The sequence below is a fragment of the Mchenga conophoros genome, linkage group LG12, assembly GCF_057382185.1.
Source record: "Mchenga conophoros isolate Kocher_MC1m ecotype Shallow Benthic linkage group LG12, M_conophoros_male_GT1.1, whole genome shotgun sequence".
Taxonomy (NCBI): domain Eukaryota; kingdom Metazoa; phylum Chordata; class Actinopteri; order Cichliformes; family Cichlidae; genus Mchenga; species Mchenga conophoros.
In genome coordinates, this window is record NC_140537.1 from 20,398,752 (window position 1) to 20,418,108 (window position 19,357).

The window sequence follows — 19,357 nt, forward strand, 5'->3', positions numbered from 1 at the left end:
CCATCAAAGCCAAGTCACAAAACTCACACTGGGCAGCACATGTGTGGCAAATTCAATACTTTTGTTATTTACGTGCCAGAAGAAGAGAATAATAACCTTTACTGAAGTAGGATATTAATATTTAACCTTGCCCACTGATCATATGGGTAATAATAATAAGTAATAGCTAATAACAGCCTAATGCTGCGGTTTCTAGGACTACGATCAGTCATCAGTAATTTGATATATAAAAAAGTAAAAAATTGTTTAGGTTGAAAAAAGAAAAGAAAAGAAAAGAAAAGGAAAGAAGAAGAAAAACATCCACAAAAAACAATCAAATGACTCAGAGCTATTAAAGTGCAAGACCACAAAATGCAGTAGTGAAATTAGGAGATGGAAGTGTTAAGAAACCACCCTGTCAGCTGACTTTGGTTGCATGGTGTTTCTTATACCTCTGCAAGCATTATCTCAGCTCAGTTGGTACTGTGCACTGGACACGATCATCACCAGCAGAGAACAGTTGTTGCTGCAGGTATGTTGTTGTTGTTGTTTAATTATATGCAGTTATACACAAAGATGTTTATTCAGATTAAAATTAAAATGGGAAACATTTGTTTAAATTAAATGTTTGTTTGTTTGTTTTCACAGAAATTCCAAACATATTTTCACCCTTAGAAGAAATGGATTATATAGAAAATTGGGACTATGACTATTCTGAAAATACGTCCTACACTTATAATGATTCCTCCAATATCACTACACATGAAGAGCCAGTTTTTCAGCACAAGCCAAAATGTGAAGGCTCCTGTGTGACTTTAGTCATAATTAATGTGATCATTTTCCTGCTGGGCACCTGTGGGAATGTTTTGGTCATCTGGATTTCTGGCTTCAAGATGAAGAAAACAGTCAACACCATATGGTACCTGAGCCTTGCGTTCTCTGACTTTATGTTCTGCTCCCTCATCCCATTCACCATTGCCTACATGGTGACTGAGGATTGGATTTTTGGCAGTTTTTTGTGCAAGTTTATCCCGTCAGTTATGTTCCTCAACATGTTCAGCAGCATCTTCGTCCTTGTCCTCATCAGTGTCGACCGCTGTGTTTCAGTCATGTTTCCAGTTTGGGCTCAGAACCAGCGCACTGTTAGAAAGGCATTAGTTGCTGTTGTCATGGCGTGGTTGCTCGCCATCGCAGTTAGCATTCCCTCTATGATTTTTCGGGATGTTAAGGAACACCTAGGTCGGATGATTTGCTTGAACAGTTACACACACCAACACGGTCACAAGTTTGTCGCAGTGAGCCGTTTCATCGCTGGCTTTGTTATCCCTTTCATCATCATTACCATCTGCTACTCTATCATCATCCTCAAGCTTCGAACCAACAGGATGGCCAAAAACACCAAACCATTCAAGGTGATGACTGCTCTGATTGTTGGGTTCTTCATCTGCTGGCTTCCGTACCACGTGTTCATCCTGCTTGAGCTGAACCCCCACCACCACAACCTCACCATTTTGAAGATCGGACTCAAAGCAGGCACTGCTTTGGCAGCAGCAAACAGCTTCCTCAATCCTGTGTTGTACGTTTTCATGGGCAACGACTTCAGGCGTAAGTTTAAGAGCTCTCTGCTTTCAAAGATGGAGAATGCAATGGGAGATGAAGGTCGTACCACCAGCCGTTACCTGTCCAGGTCCAGCTCCATGGATGGACGAGCCTCTACACACATCTAGATGTGCAAAAATCACCCCAAACTGTTTCAGTCAGTTGGTTCACTGGACAACAAAAATAATGTTTAAAAATGTGCAATCAATGTAAAATATGTCTTTACTGTGAATGAAATATGTATATTCCAGCTGTAAAAATGACCATGTATTATACATTAGACTCAAAGCATTACCTGTATATTAAGTGTTTACTAAAATAAAATAAATTAAAAACAATCGTATGATATACTTTCATGCATCAAGGAACACAAAGTGGTGCATGCATTTGCAGATCACTTTCTGATTCTTGCGGCACTCCTGCATGGTTGGATGGTTATAGAAAGCCTGATTTGACTGGTAAAACACTAAAACAAGAAGGAAACAACTTGTGTCTGTTGTTGGAACAGACACAAGTTTTGACTTGCTTTCTTGATATCTTAATTAAAAGTTAAATAAAGGATGGTCAAGAGCACTCACTCTAATTATAATATAACAACGCATTATAGTTTCATGCTGCAACACTTCAATAAGTGTAACTGACCACAATACAGAGTAAGACAGGGTGAAGCTCAGCCAATCACACACTCTGTATTCACAGATACTGTGCAACAATTTATGTTATGTCATGTATGAGTGCTATGAATGTAGTTGTAGTTGTAAAAGTTTGACTTTTGTTGCTGCTTTTCTTTGTTTCTGAGATTAAACAAGATCCATTAAAGTTAGTTCTCTGATTCAATCTCAAATTTCTCAAAAGTTGAGGCTTAATTTGTATTTGGAGGCTGTGCTTTTCAAACAAACAATCACTTACTGAAAATGTGCTCATTTCTTATCTGCAATGAGATATGCATTTGGGAAACTGTAAAAAAAAAATGCACAGACAACACTAACATCAGTTAAAACTGTGCTAAGCAATGCGTTTCTGGTGATGAAAAATCTGTAGCAGCCTTCCAGTTTATTGTACATCAAGCTGTTTGCCAAGGAAAAGATAGACTTCTCTCTCAAGGCCAGTTTTCATTTTTTGGGAAAATGTGAAGCAAGAAATATCAAGAATAAAAAAAGGGCAAGAAAGGAACGAAGCCATCGTTAGTAAAATGTGTTAATTTTGTCAGAAAATGTTGTCGTGGGGGAGCGAGGTTTGAGTAACATGTGAGGCCAAAATCCTTTCTTTTCACAGCTTTAATAAACTAAAAGAATCTTAATGTCTGTTGTGCATCCGCATTTCACTGACAATTCCAGTTATGTCACTAACATTTTATTTGCACCTGTATCTGATCCAACGGTATCACCTCCGCCTCTGCACACCAGTAGAACCACATGACATATTTGCACACTGTGTTTGAGCCTAATTTTGAGTCTAAACACTCTTAACATTTTTAACCTAAGAGATATCACAACAGGAATTTAAGAGTCTGGGGATTTTTATTCACCATCTGGCTGAAGGACCGATGAGCTCATGCATGCCAAGGAATCCATCGTCCACTTGTTCAAACTTCACAAGAATCACTCCTCCTACACCATTAGCGAGAATTTAGTCAAACTCATACAATGATCACCTAACAGGTCTCACCCAAACTGGGCTGAAGGTCAAGGTGACTTTTGTCGTGTCAGATTATCATAGGCTTCTCCGATAAATGTCTGTGCACTTTTGTATACCTTAATTATTATTGGCCATGAAACAATATTAATAATAATAAAAATACTCTGGAACTAAAACATTTTTATTTGGTGGTGAAGTAGATTAAATCGTCCTTGATATGGCTGTTTGTGAGTCTCACTGACTTCTCAGTGGAGTTTAATTGTCTTAGTTTGTACAGCCAAGCAGTGAGAAAACCTTATCACCTTCCTTTTGTACTTCACACATTACAATAACCAGTGAATTTTTGGTAAATCGTGGGCCGGATGAGTTCCTATACCTCAGTGACATTCTGCTGAAGCAGTGTAGGGCTGTGACAAGACACAAGTAGATTTCTCAAAACACTGGCATTGAGTCACAATGAAATGTTGGTTAGAGAGTTAGAGACTCTCAACTATTTCTGATCTGAAATTCAATTGTTTTTCTGGAGTTCTGCCCACTGAGGCTTCAGGAAAACTTTTATACTGTGAGTTAAATGTGAAATATATGTGGTTTACTGTGAAATGCCAGTTATTTCATCAATATTTTACTTGCATATATTGTATATGGTGCAATGGTATCATACCGGTCACTGCACAAGAACAGAGAAGCCTCTTTTTCACAGCATGTTTGAGGCTATGTTTGAGTACGGTGGGGTGAAAGTTATGCTTAAAAAGATATACGCTCAAAACACTTGCATACACACTTTAACAGAAAGGAACAGTCTCTAATTTCTATGGTAGTTGTATTTTAATCAAGAGAGACAGAATTTCAACACAATACGAAACATGAAGTTATAAACTGATTTGCATGTCACTGAGTGAAATCGGTATTTTATCCCCTACAATACAATCAGAATTCTGGCTCCTATAGATGGGCTGTGTGCCACATTACAGTCGATCAATTTCAGATACTCCTGACTCAACTTGTTATGTGTGTAAAGCACACCTGTATACAGATTCAGTCTTTCTTTCGAATCTGTCCACCACCGTGGACAAGACCAAAGAGCTGTCAAAGCAGATCGGGGACCAGATTGTTGACCTGCACACAGACTGGAATGCTCTACGAGACCACCAGGAAGAAGCTCGGCAAGAAGTTACCATTATTCTGAAATGGAAGAAACATAAAATGACAATCAGTGACCCTCAGGATGGAGCCCAAAACTACACAGGAGGAGCTTAAAATGACCTGAAAGCAGCTGGGACCACAGTCACCAAGAACACTTTTGGTAACACACTACACCCCAATCTTCCAGCATCCGCAATCCCCCTGTAGGCATGTTCCCACAGTCAAGCTACAGGACACACTGAAGAGGGGTCATGGATGGGTCCTTCAGCAGGACAATAACCCAAAGCATACCAACAAGTCCACAAAGGAATGGCTAAAGAAGAAGCACATTAAGGTGATGGAGTGGTCTAGCCAGTCTTCAGACCTTAATGTTTTTGAAAATCTGTGGTGGGAGCTGAAGCTTCGAGTGTGTGAGAATCTAGTGAACAACTACAAGAAGCGTTTTACTGCTGTGGTTGTTGACAAGGGTTTCTCCACCAAGTAATGAGTCAGTGTGGGGTCCAAATACATCATTCACTCAGTGACACACAAATCAGTTTATGACTTTTATGTATGACTCACTGCAAAAATGAAACTACTTCAGATGAAATATCTGAGACTGAAGATTCAGAAGGGGATCAAATAATTATTTCCCACGCTGCAAGAAGATTCACAACTTAACAGGAAGCATGAGAGGAATTGAGTTTTAGTAATTTTTTAAAATGTTGAAACAGTGTAGGGCTGTGGGGAAACCCTTAAAGCACAGATTACCTGAAACCCTGTCAATGAGTAACAATGAAATGTTGGTCAGAGATTTAACCTTTAAAGCTGAACTGTGTTTGTAACCTGCCCACGTATAAATGTGAAAGAGTTTGCTTAAAGTCAGGAGTTCTACAAACTGTGTCAGAAGCCACTGGATGGTTTCTGTTTACAGTCACCACAATCAGTCCTGTTTTAAAACCAACACACATAGTTACTGGTAAGTATTCTACTATGACTTTAAATGTGATCTAGATCATGCTGGAGGAAATGCTGGCAAACCTGACAAAAACCATAAGTATTAGGGTCATTACTCAAAAACTAAGCAATTTGTCATGTGCAATTACTGCTGATTACGTGACTTTTTGGTTACACTGTGGCCTGAAATGCATGGTAACATATTTACAAGTTAATACAAACCTCAGGCTACAAACCAATCATAATAGGGACACACTTTTTTGATACCGGTATATCATTGATAGCCACCACACACTCAGCCTGTCATTAACCTGTTATTAACTATTAAATGACTTTATGATGCCTTTGCCTTGCCTGTAAATCTCATGAAGCTTTGATCATCAAGATATTTTGCAAATGTGGTTTTCATAAAAGTGACTAAGGTGCTGTCAGACAGTGTATGTGTAAATGTACCTTGACACCCAGCTGTGGCTTGGTGTAGGAACATCATTGGTTTCTCCAGGAAATGTTTGTGGGTGATGTGAAAAAAAAATGAGGCACAGATGCAGTGTTGTCTTTAGTGTCAACTTTTACAGAAAATATATGCCACTATACAGTTTTATCATTGATGTTTAATGCGTCTTTCTTCTCTGGCGTCTAGCTTGTACGCTTTTTTGATTATGATTATGCTTTTGGAGTTCTGCATCATTTATTTATTTATTTGATTTTTGTTGTTCAAGCATACACTTTTTGCTGCATGCTAGACATATCTTCAGTGATCTACCCTGGCCTATCGGCTGTTACAGACAGCCTTTCCCAGATGACCCAGCCGGGGTATGCCAGGCCCCGGCTTGTATCCAGGGATCCTCTGATATGTATCACCCTTCTTCAGCCAAAGCCAGCTTCTATGCTGCTTCCAAGATTATTTGACAGTTTTACTCATTTGGAGTCTCCATATCCCCAACAGCAGTATGACTCAGTGTAGAGACTGGCCTGCAAAGACTTTCACCCCTCTCACCTCACACCTTCCACCTCTGCCTCTGACAGCTGGCAACTAGGTCCACGTCTTTCTTTCCTGAGCTTACTGTACTCTAACTGGTCTTCCCACGGGACTGTCAGCTCCAGCATAACACACTAACTTCTTTCAACTTTCTGGATAACTGGACAGTGTCTGGTCTGAGTGTGGTGGCTACAGTAATGTCCAGGAACCTCAGCTATCTCCCTGGGACAACCAATGTACACTTTATACAGCTCTTATTTAGCTTCAGTGCTGAGGACGCAGCTTCACTGCACCAGTTCCCACAGCAGCCACTACCTAAAACACACAGTGAAACATGCAAGAATAGCAACAGAGGCTACAACATCACAATCCCTGCTTTGGTTACATGATGAAGATCAGGCTCAAGCTGCCGGGCTGCGGTTGGCTTACACTCAGCTTTAACATCACTCTGGGTTCTTGCCTTCGAGCTTTGTGTTAGCATGCTGTCTGTGCAGATGCTTCAAAGGGTCATTTCAGCAGCACTGGATAGATGTTTCTGTCCTGGATACGGTTTGATCTTTACCATCATGTTATTTCTCTTTGGTGCAGTACAAATAAAAGTATAGTTCACATCTCCACTCATGGAAAGATGCAGAGTGGTCTATTTCTTCCCAGCACAACTGACATTAGCTCATTGGAACTTGCTTGCAGGAAAAAGGCACAATGGATGATTTTCTTTCTCTCTAATCACAGATCATCCAGATAACTAGCTGTAGTTGACTATCTGATAGTTGTAACTGTACAGTAATCTATTATATTACAGCATTTCAGAAATATATAATGCGTTTCGTGATGCCTTTCACCCAAAACTAGACAGCTGTAGTATAAATGCTGTTTGGTTTTTGGTTGGGAAGAGAAAGACAAGACAAGAAATATCTCGCTTACATCCGTCTGGCAGAGGTCACAGAGGATGAATCCTGATATCTTTGGTAATCCCTTCAATTTTCCTCCAGCCAGTAGGAGGTCAACATTTTGGCTTTTTCTAATAAACTGCCAATAATTTCAGCACAGATATCCACAAGCCTCAGGTAAATTCTCATGACTTTTTCATTACGCTCACTTTTCCTCTTGGACAACCCAACCACCGAGGGCAACAGGCCAGGGTACTCCTAGTGCTGGTCCCAAGCCTGGGTAAATGAGGGGGGATAGTGGATATATACGTAGGACAAAGGATGTTGAATATGGAGCTGTGAGGCCGGAGTAAAAGGGCAAGACCATGGAGAAAATTCATGGATGTAGTGGTGTAGAGCAGTGTAGGGATTGGATGAGATGGAGAAAGGGCACAGCCAAAAGATAAAGAATTTTCATCTTGGACCTCTAGAAGCTGCCATTAATTTTTTTTTGTACAAATATTTAAAGATAATTGAGTTAGTTCTCAAACTCAATTAAAAATACTCAAACTCTTCATTTTATTTGATTTTTATTTTGTCCAAAACTTTGCTAGTCAGACTCAATAATTACTGCTAATTAAGTTTCACTAAAAGGTCCAAGGGATCTGGAAAAGTAACAAAAAGCATTCGAGAAAAAAAAGAAATGAAAAATAGTTAAATCAAAGGTTTTTATTACTAATTAAACTGAAAGAGATGGTTAGGTTGCTATCATCTTTAAAAGAAAGGAAACACAACAAGACCCAGGAGCTGATCATTAAACAGAAGAAGGACTAAATCACCAAATTACAGGGTCAGAATCACAGGAGGCCGAAATAGACGTGCTGTCATGTTATTATAAGGTGGTGAACACGGTAAACACAGACGGCAACCTCTAAAGGGATGAAAAATGAAGCCCTGGAAGTGCTACAAACTACATTCATGGTGGAGAATGAATCCTCACAGAGTGAAAAGACACAACTCTGCAGGAGAAACATACATAACAACACACTTTTACTACAGCAAAGTTTAAAATAAGACAGTGTTTAGCCTCCTAAGAATAACCTACATTTTTACATAACCCTCTTTCCTGCTAGAAAAAAAGAAAGAGAGAAGGTTGGTTTGTAAGGTGCATTCCTGGATCAAGCAAGAATTGGGAAACTGTTTGCTTTCTATGTTGCAGCAGGTTGTTTTCTCAGTTCTCTAACATGTACAGCGTGTTGCTAAAAAGAGAGAAAAAGATGTCTCTGTTCAAACTTTCTTCAGCTGTGTTTCTGGTTTCACATTCTAAATGGGCTAAATGAGTTTTCACTTGTTTTATATTCATTTTGTACTATTTTAATTTATAAACAGTTTGAATGTTATTGCGTCCTCACTGGCCACATCATTAGGTAGGTCTGTTCAACTGCTCATTAATGCGCATTTATGCATGTCGACATTGTGCAAACCAGCTGCTCTTCCTTAGAAACTGGCATCCCATCCTTTATCAATAGTTGAGGCTGCTGGTGGTGTAATGGTGTGGGGGATACTTTCCTGGCACACTTTGGACGAACTGAGCATTGTTTGATCACCACAGCCTTCCTGAATGTTGTCACTGAGCATGTCCCCTTTATGACCACAGTGTACTTATCTTCTATCCTACTTCCAGCAGGATAACACACCACACCGCAAAACCCAAGCCATCTCGAACAGGTTTCTTTAGCATCACAGTGAGTTTACTGTGCTGGCCTCCACAGTCACCAGCTCTCAAACCAATAGAGATAAGGTGGAGCCGGAGATTCACATCATGGATGTGCAGTGTGATGCTAATATGGACCGAAATCTTTAAAGAATGTTTCCAGCCCCTTGTTGAGCTCTTCTGAAGGCAAATCTGTCTCCAGTGTTTGTCTTTCATATACCTGTTTTGATATTTAACCTGCTAAAAGAAATTAGCACGTGCATGTTAGCAGCACACGACATTAGTATTTATAGCTTTAGGTAACGAAGCAGAACGCTTGTCAGTGCTTAGTCTTGTTTTTCTCTTGGCTGCGCTCTCAGAGGTTTACAGGAAAGCCTTGTTGTGCACACTGAACCATAAAACGACAGAGCGCCTAAGGGTCACAGCAGGAAAACACTTTTTCTCTTACCTGTAGTCACAGGCAGATCGCTATTGTGATATGGTATGCGATATATTAATAAAAATGTTTAAGACTACTGCAGATCGTAGCAGATTTCTAAAAATTCAGACATGAGTCACTCCTTGGATTCACTCATTTATTGGGCCATATTACATTACATTCATTCCATAGAAAATACATTCAAATGTGACACCTGTTCAATAAGTGCCGGCTTGTCAATAAATGCAAAGAGCCAATAAAGTTTAAAGCATGTGTTAAAAATAGAAACAACCTCTCCCGTTTGCCTGTTGCAATACAAATATTTTGAACGTGTCAGCATACACTATAAAAATATAGTTTTATTATACTGAAAATGGAAGTCAGTTAATGCTGTCTGGCTCTCAATCACTGGTGATTTATCAATCTGTGTATTTGTTTGTGTTTAAGCGGCAGAGGAGATCGAGCGCCGTTTTAAGACGTGCTGCACAAAAGTTTGCTGGAGTTTTTTTGTTTTTTCAACAAGGAATAGGAAAATGATTACGAGCTTTAACGGTTTCAAAGCTTTTCTTACAACAAAGCAGTGAAAAAAAAGAAAAAAGACAGTTTTCACATTCAGTATGATTAGCTCTCATAAATAAACCTCTACAACAGTCGCTACTTATAAGGTAAACTCCAGTCTATTACATGAGTGTAATGCCTAATTCCGCAGTGATCTTTGGGGAAGGTGTTGCACACCGAAGTGCTTTTTGGATTTCTGCATCGAGTCCAGTGTTAAGAAAACATATTCACAGCCAAATGAATCAACGTGTGCGCTGCTCACGGGAGATAAATAAATGCCGCAGACATTAATCCTCTTCTCTCCTCGAGTCAGTCTCTTCGAAAGGGATAACTCAGCTTCTTGAATAACCTTCTGATTTCTCGTACATACAGTGAATTAAACACCTTACAAAATCTTGGAAACACACAGTATCATCACCATCAGGTAGTTATACCCTGCATATTGCATTTTCCCCCCTAACAAAGAGATACAGCTTTCAGTGAGCTTCTTATATAAAATAGTTCTGTAACTGTAATAGCAGCAGGAAAATTAATGTTTTGACTTTTCTTTTGCACAAAATAAGCTCACTGAACACACTTTGCAGTGTTGTATCGTATCTTTTGTCAGCACAGTCAGATGAGCCCCTCTGTAGTCACAGCTACTGTAGCTTCTTTGTGTTAAGGCATGTGCACATGCCTACACAGCACATGTGCATAGAGCAGGATAAGGAGTGCTTTTCATTCAGCAAATGAGAGAAACACAAACCTTGCCTGCTAAAACTGTCCCGTCTACTCCATGAATGCATGAAGCTGATTTAGTTTCGTTTAAAAAAGAAACAGATGACTGAAAAAATGAAATAGGTGTCCATCTACATGACTTAACAGACATCTAACACGATAAAAAATCTATTTATCTCATGAAATTCTACAAGATGTGCAGGAATAAAAAGGAAAACTAACAAAATAAAAAGGAAAACAGAGGTCTTCACATTTATCATCTTGGCATGTATTCCTCTGGAACCCCAGACATGTTTCTTTTCTTCAAAGCAGCATCTACTGTTCTGATCAGTTCATTGATGTTTGAACGCATTTCAGGAGTATACGGGTCGTACTCGAGCTTACGTAGCCCCGACCGCTTGAAGTTCCCGTCCTTCTGGCCCTCGACGCAGAGCAGGCGATCCTCAGAAACCTTCAAACCCAGAAACTCGACCATTCCTTTGAGCTTGGTGAACAGGTCCCTCTTCAGATCCTCAAAGTGGACCACGTGGACGTTCCTCCCATAATGCAGCCAGTCCAGCGTGTGGGACGCCCACCAAGGGGCATAGTTCTTGACAAACTCGGGCCACTCTGCAGGACAAAGAGGCCACAGAACATAAATAAATGAGGGTTTTGGGTACCAATGCACAAGTTAAAGGGCATTCTACAGTACAGACTGAAATATAGCAGGAAGAACATCTACAGCCACCCTGTGAACAGCAGATGGATCACCTCTGGCGTCTTGTGTCAGGTCTTTGTTGGATTTTTTCCTGTATTTTAAGAAAATGACTTTTAGATATTGTTTATCTGCTGTAGTTTTTTCAGGCCTGACACTTCTTCTTTTGACCTCCACTTCTTCAATTTCCTAATTTTTCTGTTTTTAAAAGACACACGGCACACCATGCTGCGATATGCCCAGTTTTGGCTAATAGCTCTTTGCTCTTGCAAAAATACTATTTTATCCTAATTAACTGTGTTATGTTTGGCATTTTTCATAGATTCAAATAAAGAAATGGGAATAACGTATGAATTTTTGTGTCAGCATGCTAGTACAAAGTGCCTAAAGATACAATTTAAAATTGGTTCTTTGCTAAGTTTGTCTGTTATGTGTTGACACACACTGGTTCATCCTTTGAGTTGTTGCCTTTATGCTTGAATGACTCATAGGTCAACTTACAAAAAAGCACTGCTATAGCAGACTGCAATTAAAAAGAAGTGACGGGGCAGCCGATTTCCAAAGCAAAACCTTGAAAGACCTTCAGAAAGCCACTTCAAAGTGCTCAAGAGCACTTCAAAAAACACCAGAAAGGGTGGCTCAAGACTTTTGCTTGACAATGATGAAACAACTGTAAACCAAAAGTGTAAGTGAAAGAAAGATAATAAAAAAGAAATAACAGAACTGAGCCGTCTCCATTAACACCAGAAAATTTGCACTTTGAGATTTCAGCTTAGACGAAGAAGCGGTTACCAAAGGTTATTAAGTCATAATTGTCAAAGAGCTCATATTGCTAAGTGCATGTACGTTTTGTCTGTTCGAATAAAATTTAAGTTCTCGGTAAAATGAACTTCGGTACAAAAAAGTCAAAGTGTCAGCGTGGGCATAGAGTTAAGAGGAAGTGAGAGCTGTGTTAGCTGTGTTAGCACTGATGTCATTCAACTACAGAGGCAGGGAGGACACATTAAGTAATTTCTGAAATGTCCGGACATTTTTGGTTGTCATTCAAACTGCAGAGCTGCTGTGAGAAAACCTTTTCTTTCAGCTTCATCTAGTGGCCCATAAAAAGTGGGAGCTGGCAGGAGCTGTGCTGCATAAGGACAAATCTTTACTGCTGGGAGAGGGTATCGATAAAGTTTAAAGTCTGCTGAGTTTGCAATGTCTCAGAAACCAATCATAGGGGCAACTTTAGTGCCAGAGTGGACAGAATATCAGAAATTTCCCCCAAAAACACAACCAGCAGTGCAGAAATGCCAAGAAGCTGCAAATACAGAAGTTACAATAAAAAACATCAAAGTATTTTAACTTTTTCTCCAAAATCCTGTTCTGCTCATTTCAGAGTGAAGACACAGACAGTATCTTTTTGACAGATTACCCCAAAAAAGGCATCTGTATAGCTTCTAAATCTATGAGATAACAGTGGAAAATAACTCACTGTGCTTTCTAAAATGGCATGACCTCCAAAATAAGTTGCACTTGCCCCTGAGCTGACATTATGGGGCCACGCTGGAAGGCATCAGTGTCTGTGACATCATCTGTGCCCCACAGTCTCCCTCTGTGGAGGTGAATGCATCAAATCGTACATGTGGGGCCCTGCGCACAATGTCACGCTGACCCGCTCTCCGTCTATTCGAAGTGGCAGCTGTCAGAAAGCCTTTCTCTTTAGTGATGTCACCGCATCATTTTCCAAACAACAGAGGGAATAAACACTCATTGGAAATGGCAGGCCAAATGTGCTGAAGTTTCCACAAAGAGAGACAACTGCTGGGTCGGCAACTCTCCAGCCTCTGGGGAAAAAAATCGATGAAACCTCGCATAAAGTCAGACAGACGATACGGGGACGAGACAAAAGCGGTTGCCACGGTTACTAAGACATGAAGAATGCAATAGGAAGAGCAAAATTTGCCTGAAATATAAAGACATCTCTATATTTTACACATAGTTATTAATGAAAAATGAACTTAATCCATAATTTTAAGCATCAAGTGGACAAAAGAGGAATTAAACATGACTAAACTGTGACTTCCTGGATGGAAGACATTTCACCAGCTTTTTAAACTGTGCATTCGTTTTCTGACTGATAACATCTGCAGCTAACAGCATAAAGAAGGAAACAAAGTAAGCTGCTAAGTGTTCAGATCATGTATACCGGTACATATATTTCCCACTTTAAACCTAGAATGAAGATCTGAATCAGACTTGTCCTAAACACTTCTAATTTATCTGACTGCTGATGCTGTGGCTATATGGTGTAAATGATTTTCAAAAGACAAAATGTTGCGCTCAGCCACACTGGTGCAGGTCAAACTGCTAAAAAAGGCCAGAGTTTGATTGCATTTCCTCAATCCTTTGCCCTTCTATATCACAGTTTCTCAGTTCTTTTGTTTTTCTCTCATTTTGCAGTGTTTCAGTTTCTACTTATTGTGAAGCTTTACTCAAACTTTGTTCACCACAATGTTATCAGCACAAAAAATGAAATATGCCCTCAGTGCCTCAGTTTAATGAAGTCTTTTATTTTCATTTTCTTCATAGTACGATGACGGAGAGACTTCCGTGCAACATAATATTCACTGATCCAGAGATTTCAGCAGCTTACCTTTCCCTCTCCAGTGGGCCTGGGAAGCAAATCCAATATGTCCACCATATTTCCGGTTAAATTCTGCCATCAAGGCTTTGTAGGGGTTTCGTATCATGAGGATGCTGGAGTCGAAGGCTTCGATTTCTTTCCTGCCGCTCTCATGTGTCTTAATGCACATTGTCCTCCCACTCCGCCAGTGGTCGCGCTCCCCTTTAAATCCTGTGAAACAGCCCAGAGTGACTTTATAGCATCCACGGTGGTGCATTCATGGCTGAGCGCCTGTGAATCGTGTCAAAAACATGCCGAGGCATACCTTTATTGTACAGGGAGCCATCAAAGTAATAGCTGCCGGTGTAGAAGCCAGTGGCGAGCTCTATAAGGTGGCGAGCCCAGGTGTTACCAGCTCCAGGGAAACTGGCGAGGGCCACCAGCTGCTTAGCACGAGTGGGAAGGAAGTGCCGGTCCATGCACCGATTATCTGACAGTGGACAAAGATCAGCCGATTAAATGAACCTCAAAGTTTAAAATTAATACTGAAAATCAGTCACTTCCTGCGTATTTACACAGTTTTGTAATAACAGACACAGAATTATTACGTTTCAACTTTGGATGATTATTATAGAAAGAAGAAATGTCAAGGCGGGCTTGTTTTATTATATTTTTCTCCACAAAATATCACCTAATAACTTCAAACAGTCTCCCAACAACTCAAGTTGACCTGTCTGTTTCCATCCAAACTATTACACCTTTTAGATATACAACATTTGTGTTCAATTTGTAATAATTAGGGTTTGAATTATTGAGTTATGTCTCAGTCATGCAAGTGTAAAAACAATCTCCTTAAAACTTGCAACAGGATGCAACCTGTCTCCAAATATTCATGATCCAGACCAACTGCAATCTCTCTCAGACACTCTGTGAACAAAGCAACTGACTGCAAGGGGTCACAAACCAGACAACAACATCTCAGCTTCACAGCACTACTGTCTTCCCTAGTAGGGTGTAGCATTGGGCCAAAACCATGTGGTGTGGTAAACAATCGTTTTTTCCAACTGAAACCAGATTTAAAGCTAACACATTCAGACCTCTGACAGGTTCCCTTTTCTGGGTTCAGCTTGCCAAGAATGATCACATGAAGTTCATTTCCCACAGCAGCTGATTTTTGTTTTGTTTGTTCACAGCAACCTCCATTTCTGTTTACTGCAATGTGACTCTGCTGATCCAAGCCACATCTGTCCACTGCGTTAAGGAAACACAGCCCACAACAACGCCTGGACTGAAGACAGACCTATTCTGGATTTTTGAGTTTCATAACAATATTTGGAATAACAAGAAATACAGCGATAAGCATGCATGTGTCTGGAACCCAAGATTTTACAGTCAAATCCAAGAACATTCATGATGATATTGTTTTAAGTAAACGTTTTAGAGCATATACTATTTAAAAATTTGCAAATTTACAAAAAAGGAAAAAAACAAATAAAAATGAATAAATAGTGTTCGGATGATTTGCAACATCGAGTGTGCATAATGGCACGAAAATAAGAATTTAGTGCATGTGTGTGTGTGTGTGTGTGGGGGGGGGGGGGGTGTCAGGCAGAAGCACTCAGAAGTGTGACTTCCTCATATGTGACCCATCCCTTTGCTGTTCGTGTGCATGTCTGCAAACTCCAGACAATAATATCACAGCCATTTTTTTTCTTAGTGCCCTCTGCTCCTGCTTAAACTGCGTGGACACACTCGGGTGTTTTCACACTTGCATCCTGTTTGTGCGCACACAAAATGCTGAGACTTGTTTTTATTTCTGTTTATTCCCGAAATTGTTCACATGTTGTGGTTTTAAGCTTTGTATTTATTTTTAGTTTTTCCAGCTCATAACAAGCAAAATATCTCAGTATTAGGAAAAAAGGAGCCACAGTGGGATAATTATACCTGTTGTGCAAACAGAAGGCTATTATTTTTCCTTCATGACAGAAATTCAGAAAGAAACTAATTAAATTGGAGCCAAAGTGCTTTGGTGTATTGCATCTGGGTTTCCTAAGGTAGGGACCCTGCCCACTCCATATGAATAAGTGGTTCATGTCTTCAGTCCTGTGTGTTTTCCAGGTTGGTATACCAGGAAACCCCACACACACACACACACACACACACACACACACACACACACACACACACACACACACACACACACACACACACACACAACCTTTAAGCACTAGTGTAATGAGTCTTTTTAGGGACACGGCTGTTTATCTTAGTTTAGTCTGTTGCCATGGCATCTTAAGAAAAAAAAAGGCAGGAGCTATGTTACAAACAACGCTTTTTTAAGCTTCATAATGTACCGATAATCTGTGTGTGTGATTGCGTGTATTTATTTTCAATACTGCGGCGCTGAACCCTTGGCATATGGCACAGTGCCGATAGTGTTAACGCTGTGACTGGGTTAAGGTTTAAAGTGTGACGCTGGAGGTTTTTTTAGTTTGTAATTCATTTGATGTTGTGAGCTCAAATGAGAACAATCATAGTTATTTAAAAGTAACTCTGAGGCTGTGATTTATGCTGTGAGATACCTGAAATATTAACTGGTTGAAAGTGAAGCCTCCTGAATGAATCTCAGTGTTGATTTGGTTTATACAGTTTGAAACTGAGCACGAGTTACGTCTGTTGTTGACATAAAGTAAGTATAGCCAACGCTGGACACTAGAACAAAGGAACATGTGGAAATTTATAACAGGGTTTATAAGTCATGTTTATAACCAACCAACCACTTGTTACTTTGGTACAACTAGTCCTAGGACTCGTAACATTAGTTCACTGCTCTTTAGTCAATGAGTTTGCATAAATTGCAGCTTTTCCCCAATTTTTGGTTTCTGGTCAAACAGGGAACTCTCCAAGCGGACCAAAGTGCGTCACTGCAAACCACACCAGAACAATCAGTCTGCTTACTGAGCACATGTGTCTGGAGAAGAAGCACAGACAACACATTTACTCCTAACATTTGTATTTATATATCTGTTTCCCTCACTTCAGTTTGCTAAAAACTGTGCACACTGCATTCTCCCTGAATGCAAAGTGTGCTTGGCAATGGGCGTGTTTATTGTCAGCACACAACTCTTAGCCTCTGAGATGGATCATGCTCCCACCATAAACAAACCACTATGGAGTTCCTTTGGAAGTACAACTAAAGCCACCTCCTCCAAATTAGTCTTGGTGGTCTCGTCTGTACCTGAATGTGAGAGTGCAAAGCTGACATCTATACAAATGAATCCCACCTCTTTACCCATTTCTCTTTATGTGGTTCTGAAGTCAATTATCTCTTCCTTTAGCCCAACTACTCCATGAAGTTTCCTAAAAACCGGGCTGATAGCTTTTGGATAGTGTGGAGGTACTCAAAATGTACCTGCAGCCCAGAATTAGCTTAGCAGAGGAATTAAATAATTGATACTAGCGCAGGTGATATATTTTTCATGTCAGTTGACAAAAATCCACGATAACCTTTTGGCACGTTGTAATTCAAGTGGTCTAAGAGGGAACTACACTCCTGCACCTCCTCTGGGCTCTGTTTTCAAGATGCACTTCGACCAATCAGACGTCGTTTTAGACGAGTAGCAGCTTCAAGAGTGAAGTTTCAGGACTTTGCCTACAAAATTTAAAAACATGAACTTGTCTAAATGAAGCTTACACACACGTTTAATAAGAAAGATCTGTATTCAAACATCTGTCTGCTTCTCGGATGTTTGGTAACTTATCTAAGCTTTGCATCAGTTCCCCTTTCCCACACTGTCAAGCTCATTGCAAGATCACAAGTCCAATTGTCCTTCTGCCTGCCTTCTTCAGGTCAATCAGCCGCTACTCCATGTACTTTAAATATCACTGCGGATTTTTCATTTTCCTTTCCAGATGCCTTCATGCAACCAGCTTCCTTCCCTCTCCCATGTCAGGCTCCATCCAAGCCTCCATCTTCATCTCCATCACCAGCATCTAGATTCCGAGGGGTTTTTCCCTAATCCCTATCACTGCTGGGATTCTGCTGCGTCCAATTGACAGATCTGGATCTGATCTATAGATCCCATTCTCATCACAAGTGATGATCACCATTGTGAATTCTGGGCAGCTCAACACAGAAGTTGGCATCTTATCTAAATGAGAGGCACATGCAAGTAGTAGAAGCTAGAAGGCCAGTGAGTAGTCCAGATGTGTGAGTTAATAAGGAAGACAACCACAACTTTTTTTTATTTCACATCACAGACTGCTATAATCAGCAATGCAGTCAACATAGAAAGTAAGCAACTGTGGAGCCAGTAAATACATAAATATGAGTTGAGTTGAATTCCATGCTAGGCCCAAAACAGCACTAACTTAATATTAGAGTGTAAGATGCATGTCTGGTTGAAGGGGCTAAGAACAGATGTGGCAAAGCTGCAGGAGAAGAACTGTTGATTTTTAAATTCTGTGATTTTTGAAATGATCTTCTTCACTGCATGATCACATCTTTAATCCACCACAGATTCATGCATCTCATACGTGGAATCATCTACAGCTCAGGGTTGAACAGTCAGTGCCAAAATCATTTTGCAAACTTTGCACGACATGTAAGTTAGACAAAGTTCCGGCTCATGCTGACACTTTGCACTTGAATACCACATGTGTTATCATACTTTAAATTGAATGTGCTAAACCTCAGTCTGACTTGGACTTCCCACCAACAGAATGTGACCAACTTCAACACATGTGTGGCTTTTCAGCCGCTGCCAGGAAACACTTAAATTTACCTTGAACCTGTGTCTGGTAGACGACAAAGTACTTGTCGTTTCCACAGCTTTCAAACTCTTCCCCTTGGCACCGATTGAGACACATGCCCTCGTCCTCCAGCTCATGCAGGGAGAAGAGGGGCGTTGGGAATCCGCAGTAGCATCGATCTCCAGCGAGCACAGCCAGCGATTTCTCCTGGAACACAACAGCCATTATACACTGAAGACACACTCGTGCAGCGTACAAATCCCCAACATCCACTCACCCTCTCTGTGCACATGTCCACGCACTTATCCACAGACATGTTCTGGATGACCGCGCTGAAGGGGAGAGCCAGTGTGACATTGTCTGGCCGGTGGAAACACCCTTTGAAAATGGCACTGCCATCTGAAACAGACAAAACAAGCCAGACTGTCACTTACCAACACGAAAGAACACAGAGACCCTAAACTAACAGCAGCACTCGTGTCCCTGGGATGACTTGCAACCTCCAATCCTCTCTGTGGTCTGATGTTGGTGAAGACAACACATCACAAAAGCTGCTCTTCTCCTTCATGTGCAGGTCTTTTTTTTAACCTTATTTTAATTTGTTATTGACCTTTTTTTGCCAGCCTGCTGAACCTAACTGAAAAGATAAATTAGTTTTTATTCACGATGGAAATGTTTCTCGCACTGCACCACAACTTTAAAGGGTGACACCCAGATTTAAGTCACTGCTAAAGGAAATCTAAACATCCATTTCAC

The 19,357-nt window shown here is 40.4% G+C and overlaps 2 protein-coding genes across 2 annotated transcripts in view; one reads left to right on the plus strand and one right to left on the minus strand.

The window, feature by feature from the left end:
- Positions 1 to 440: 440 nt before the first annotated feature.
- On the plus strand, positions 441 to 2,399 carry cmklr1 (chemokine-like receptor 1). The gene is made up of 2 exons (XM_085294364.1): positions 441 to 511; positions 628 to 2,399. Exon 2 carries the CDS (start codon positions 660 to 662, stop codon positions 1,704 to 1,706), a length of 1,047 nt encoding a protein of 348 aa, XP_085150490.1. The 5' UTR covers positions 441 to 511; positions 628 to 659; the 3' UTR covers positions 1,707 to 2,399.
- Positions 2,400 to 9,418: 7,019 nt separating this feature from the next.
- Positions 9,419 to 19,357, minus strand: part of wscd2 (WSC domain sialate O sulfotransferase 2) — a 44,535-nt gene continuing 34,596 nt past the window's right edge. The window contains exons 5-9 of the mRNA XM_085294363.1: positions 18,879 to 19,000; positions 18,634 to 18,808; positions 14,175 to 14,339; positions 13,880 to 14,080; positions 9,419 to 11,159 (exon numbers count right to left, since the gene is read on the minus strand). Coding sequence (XP_085150489.1) covers positions 10,807 to 11,159; positions 13,880 to 14,080; positions 14,175 to 14,339; positions 18,634 to 18,808; positions 18,879 to 19,000 — 1,016 coding nt within the window. The 3' untranslated portion in view covers positions 9,419 to 10,806. The remainder of the gene's footprint in view (positions 11,160 to 13,879; positions 14,081 to 14,174; positions 14,340 to 18,633; positions 18,809 to 18,878; positions 19,001 to 19,357) is intronic.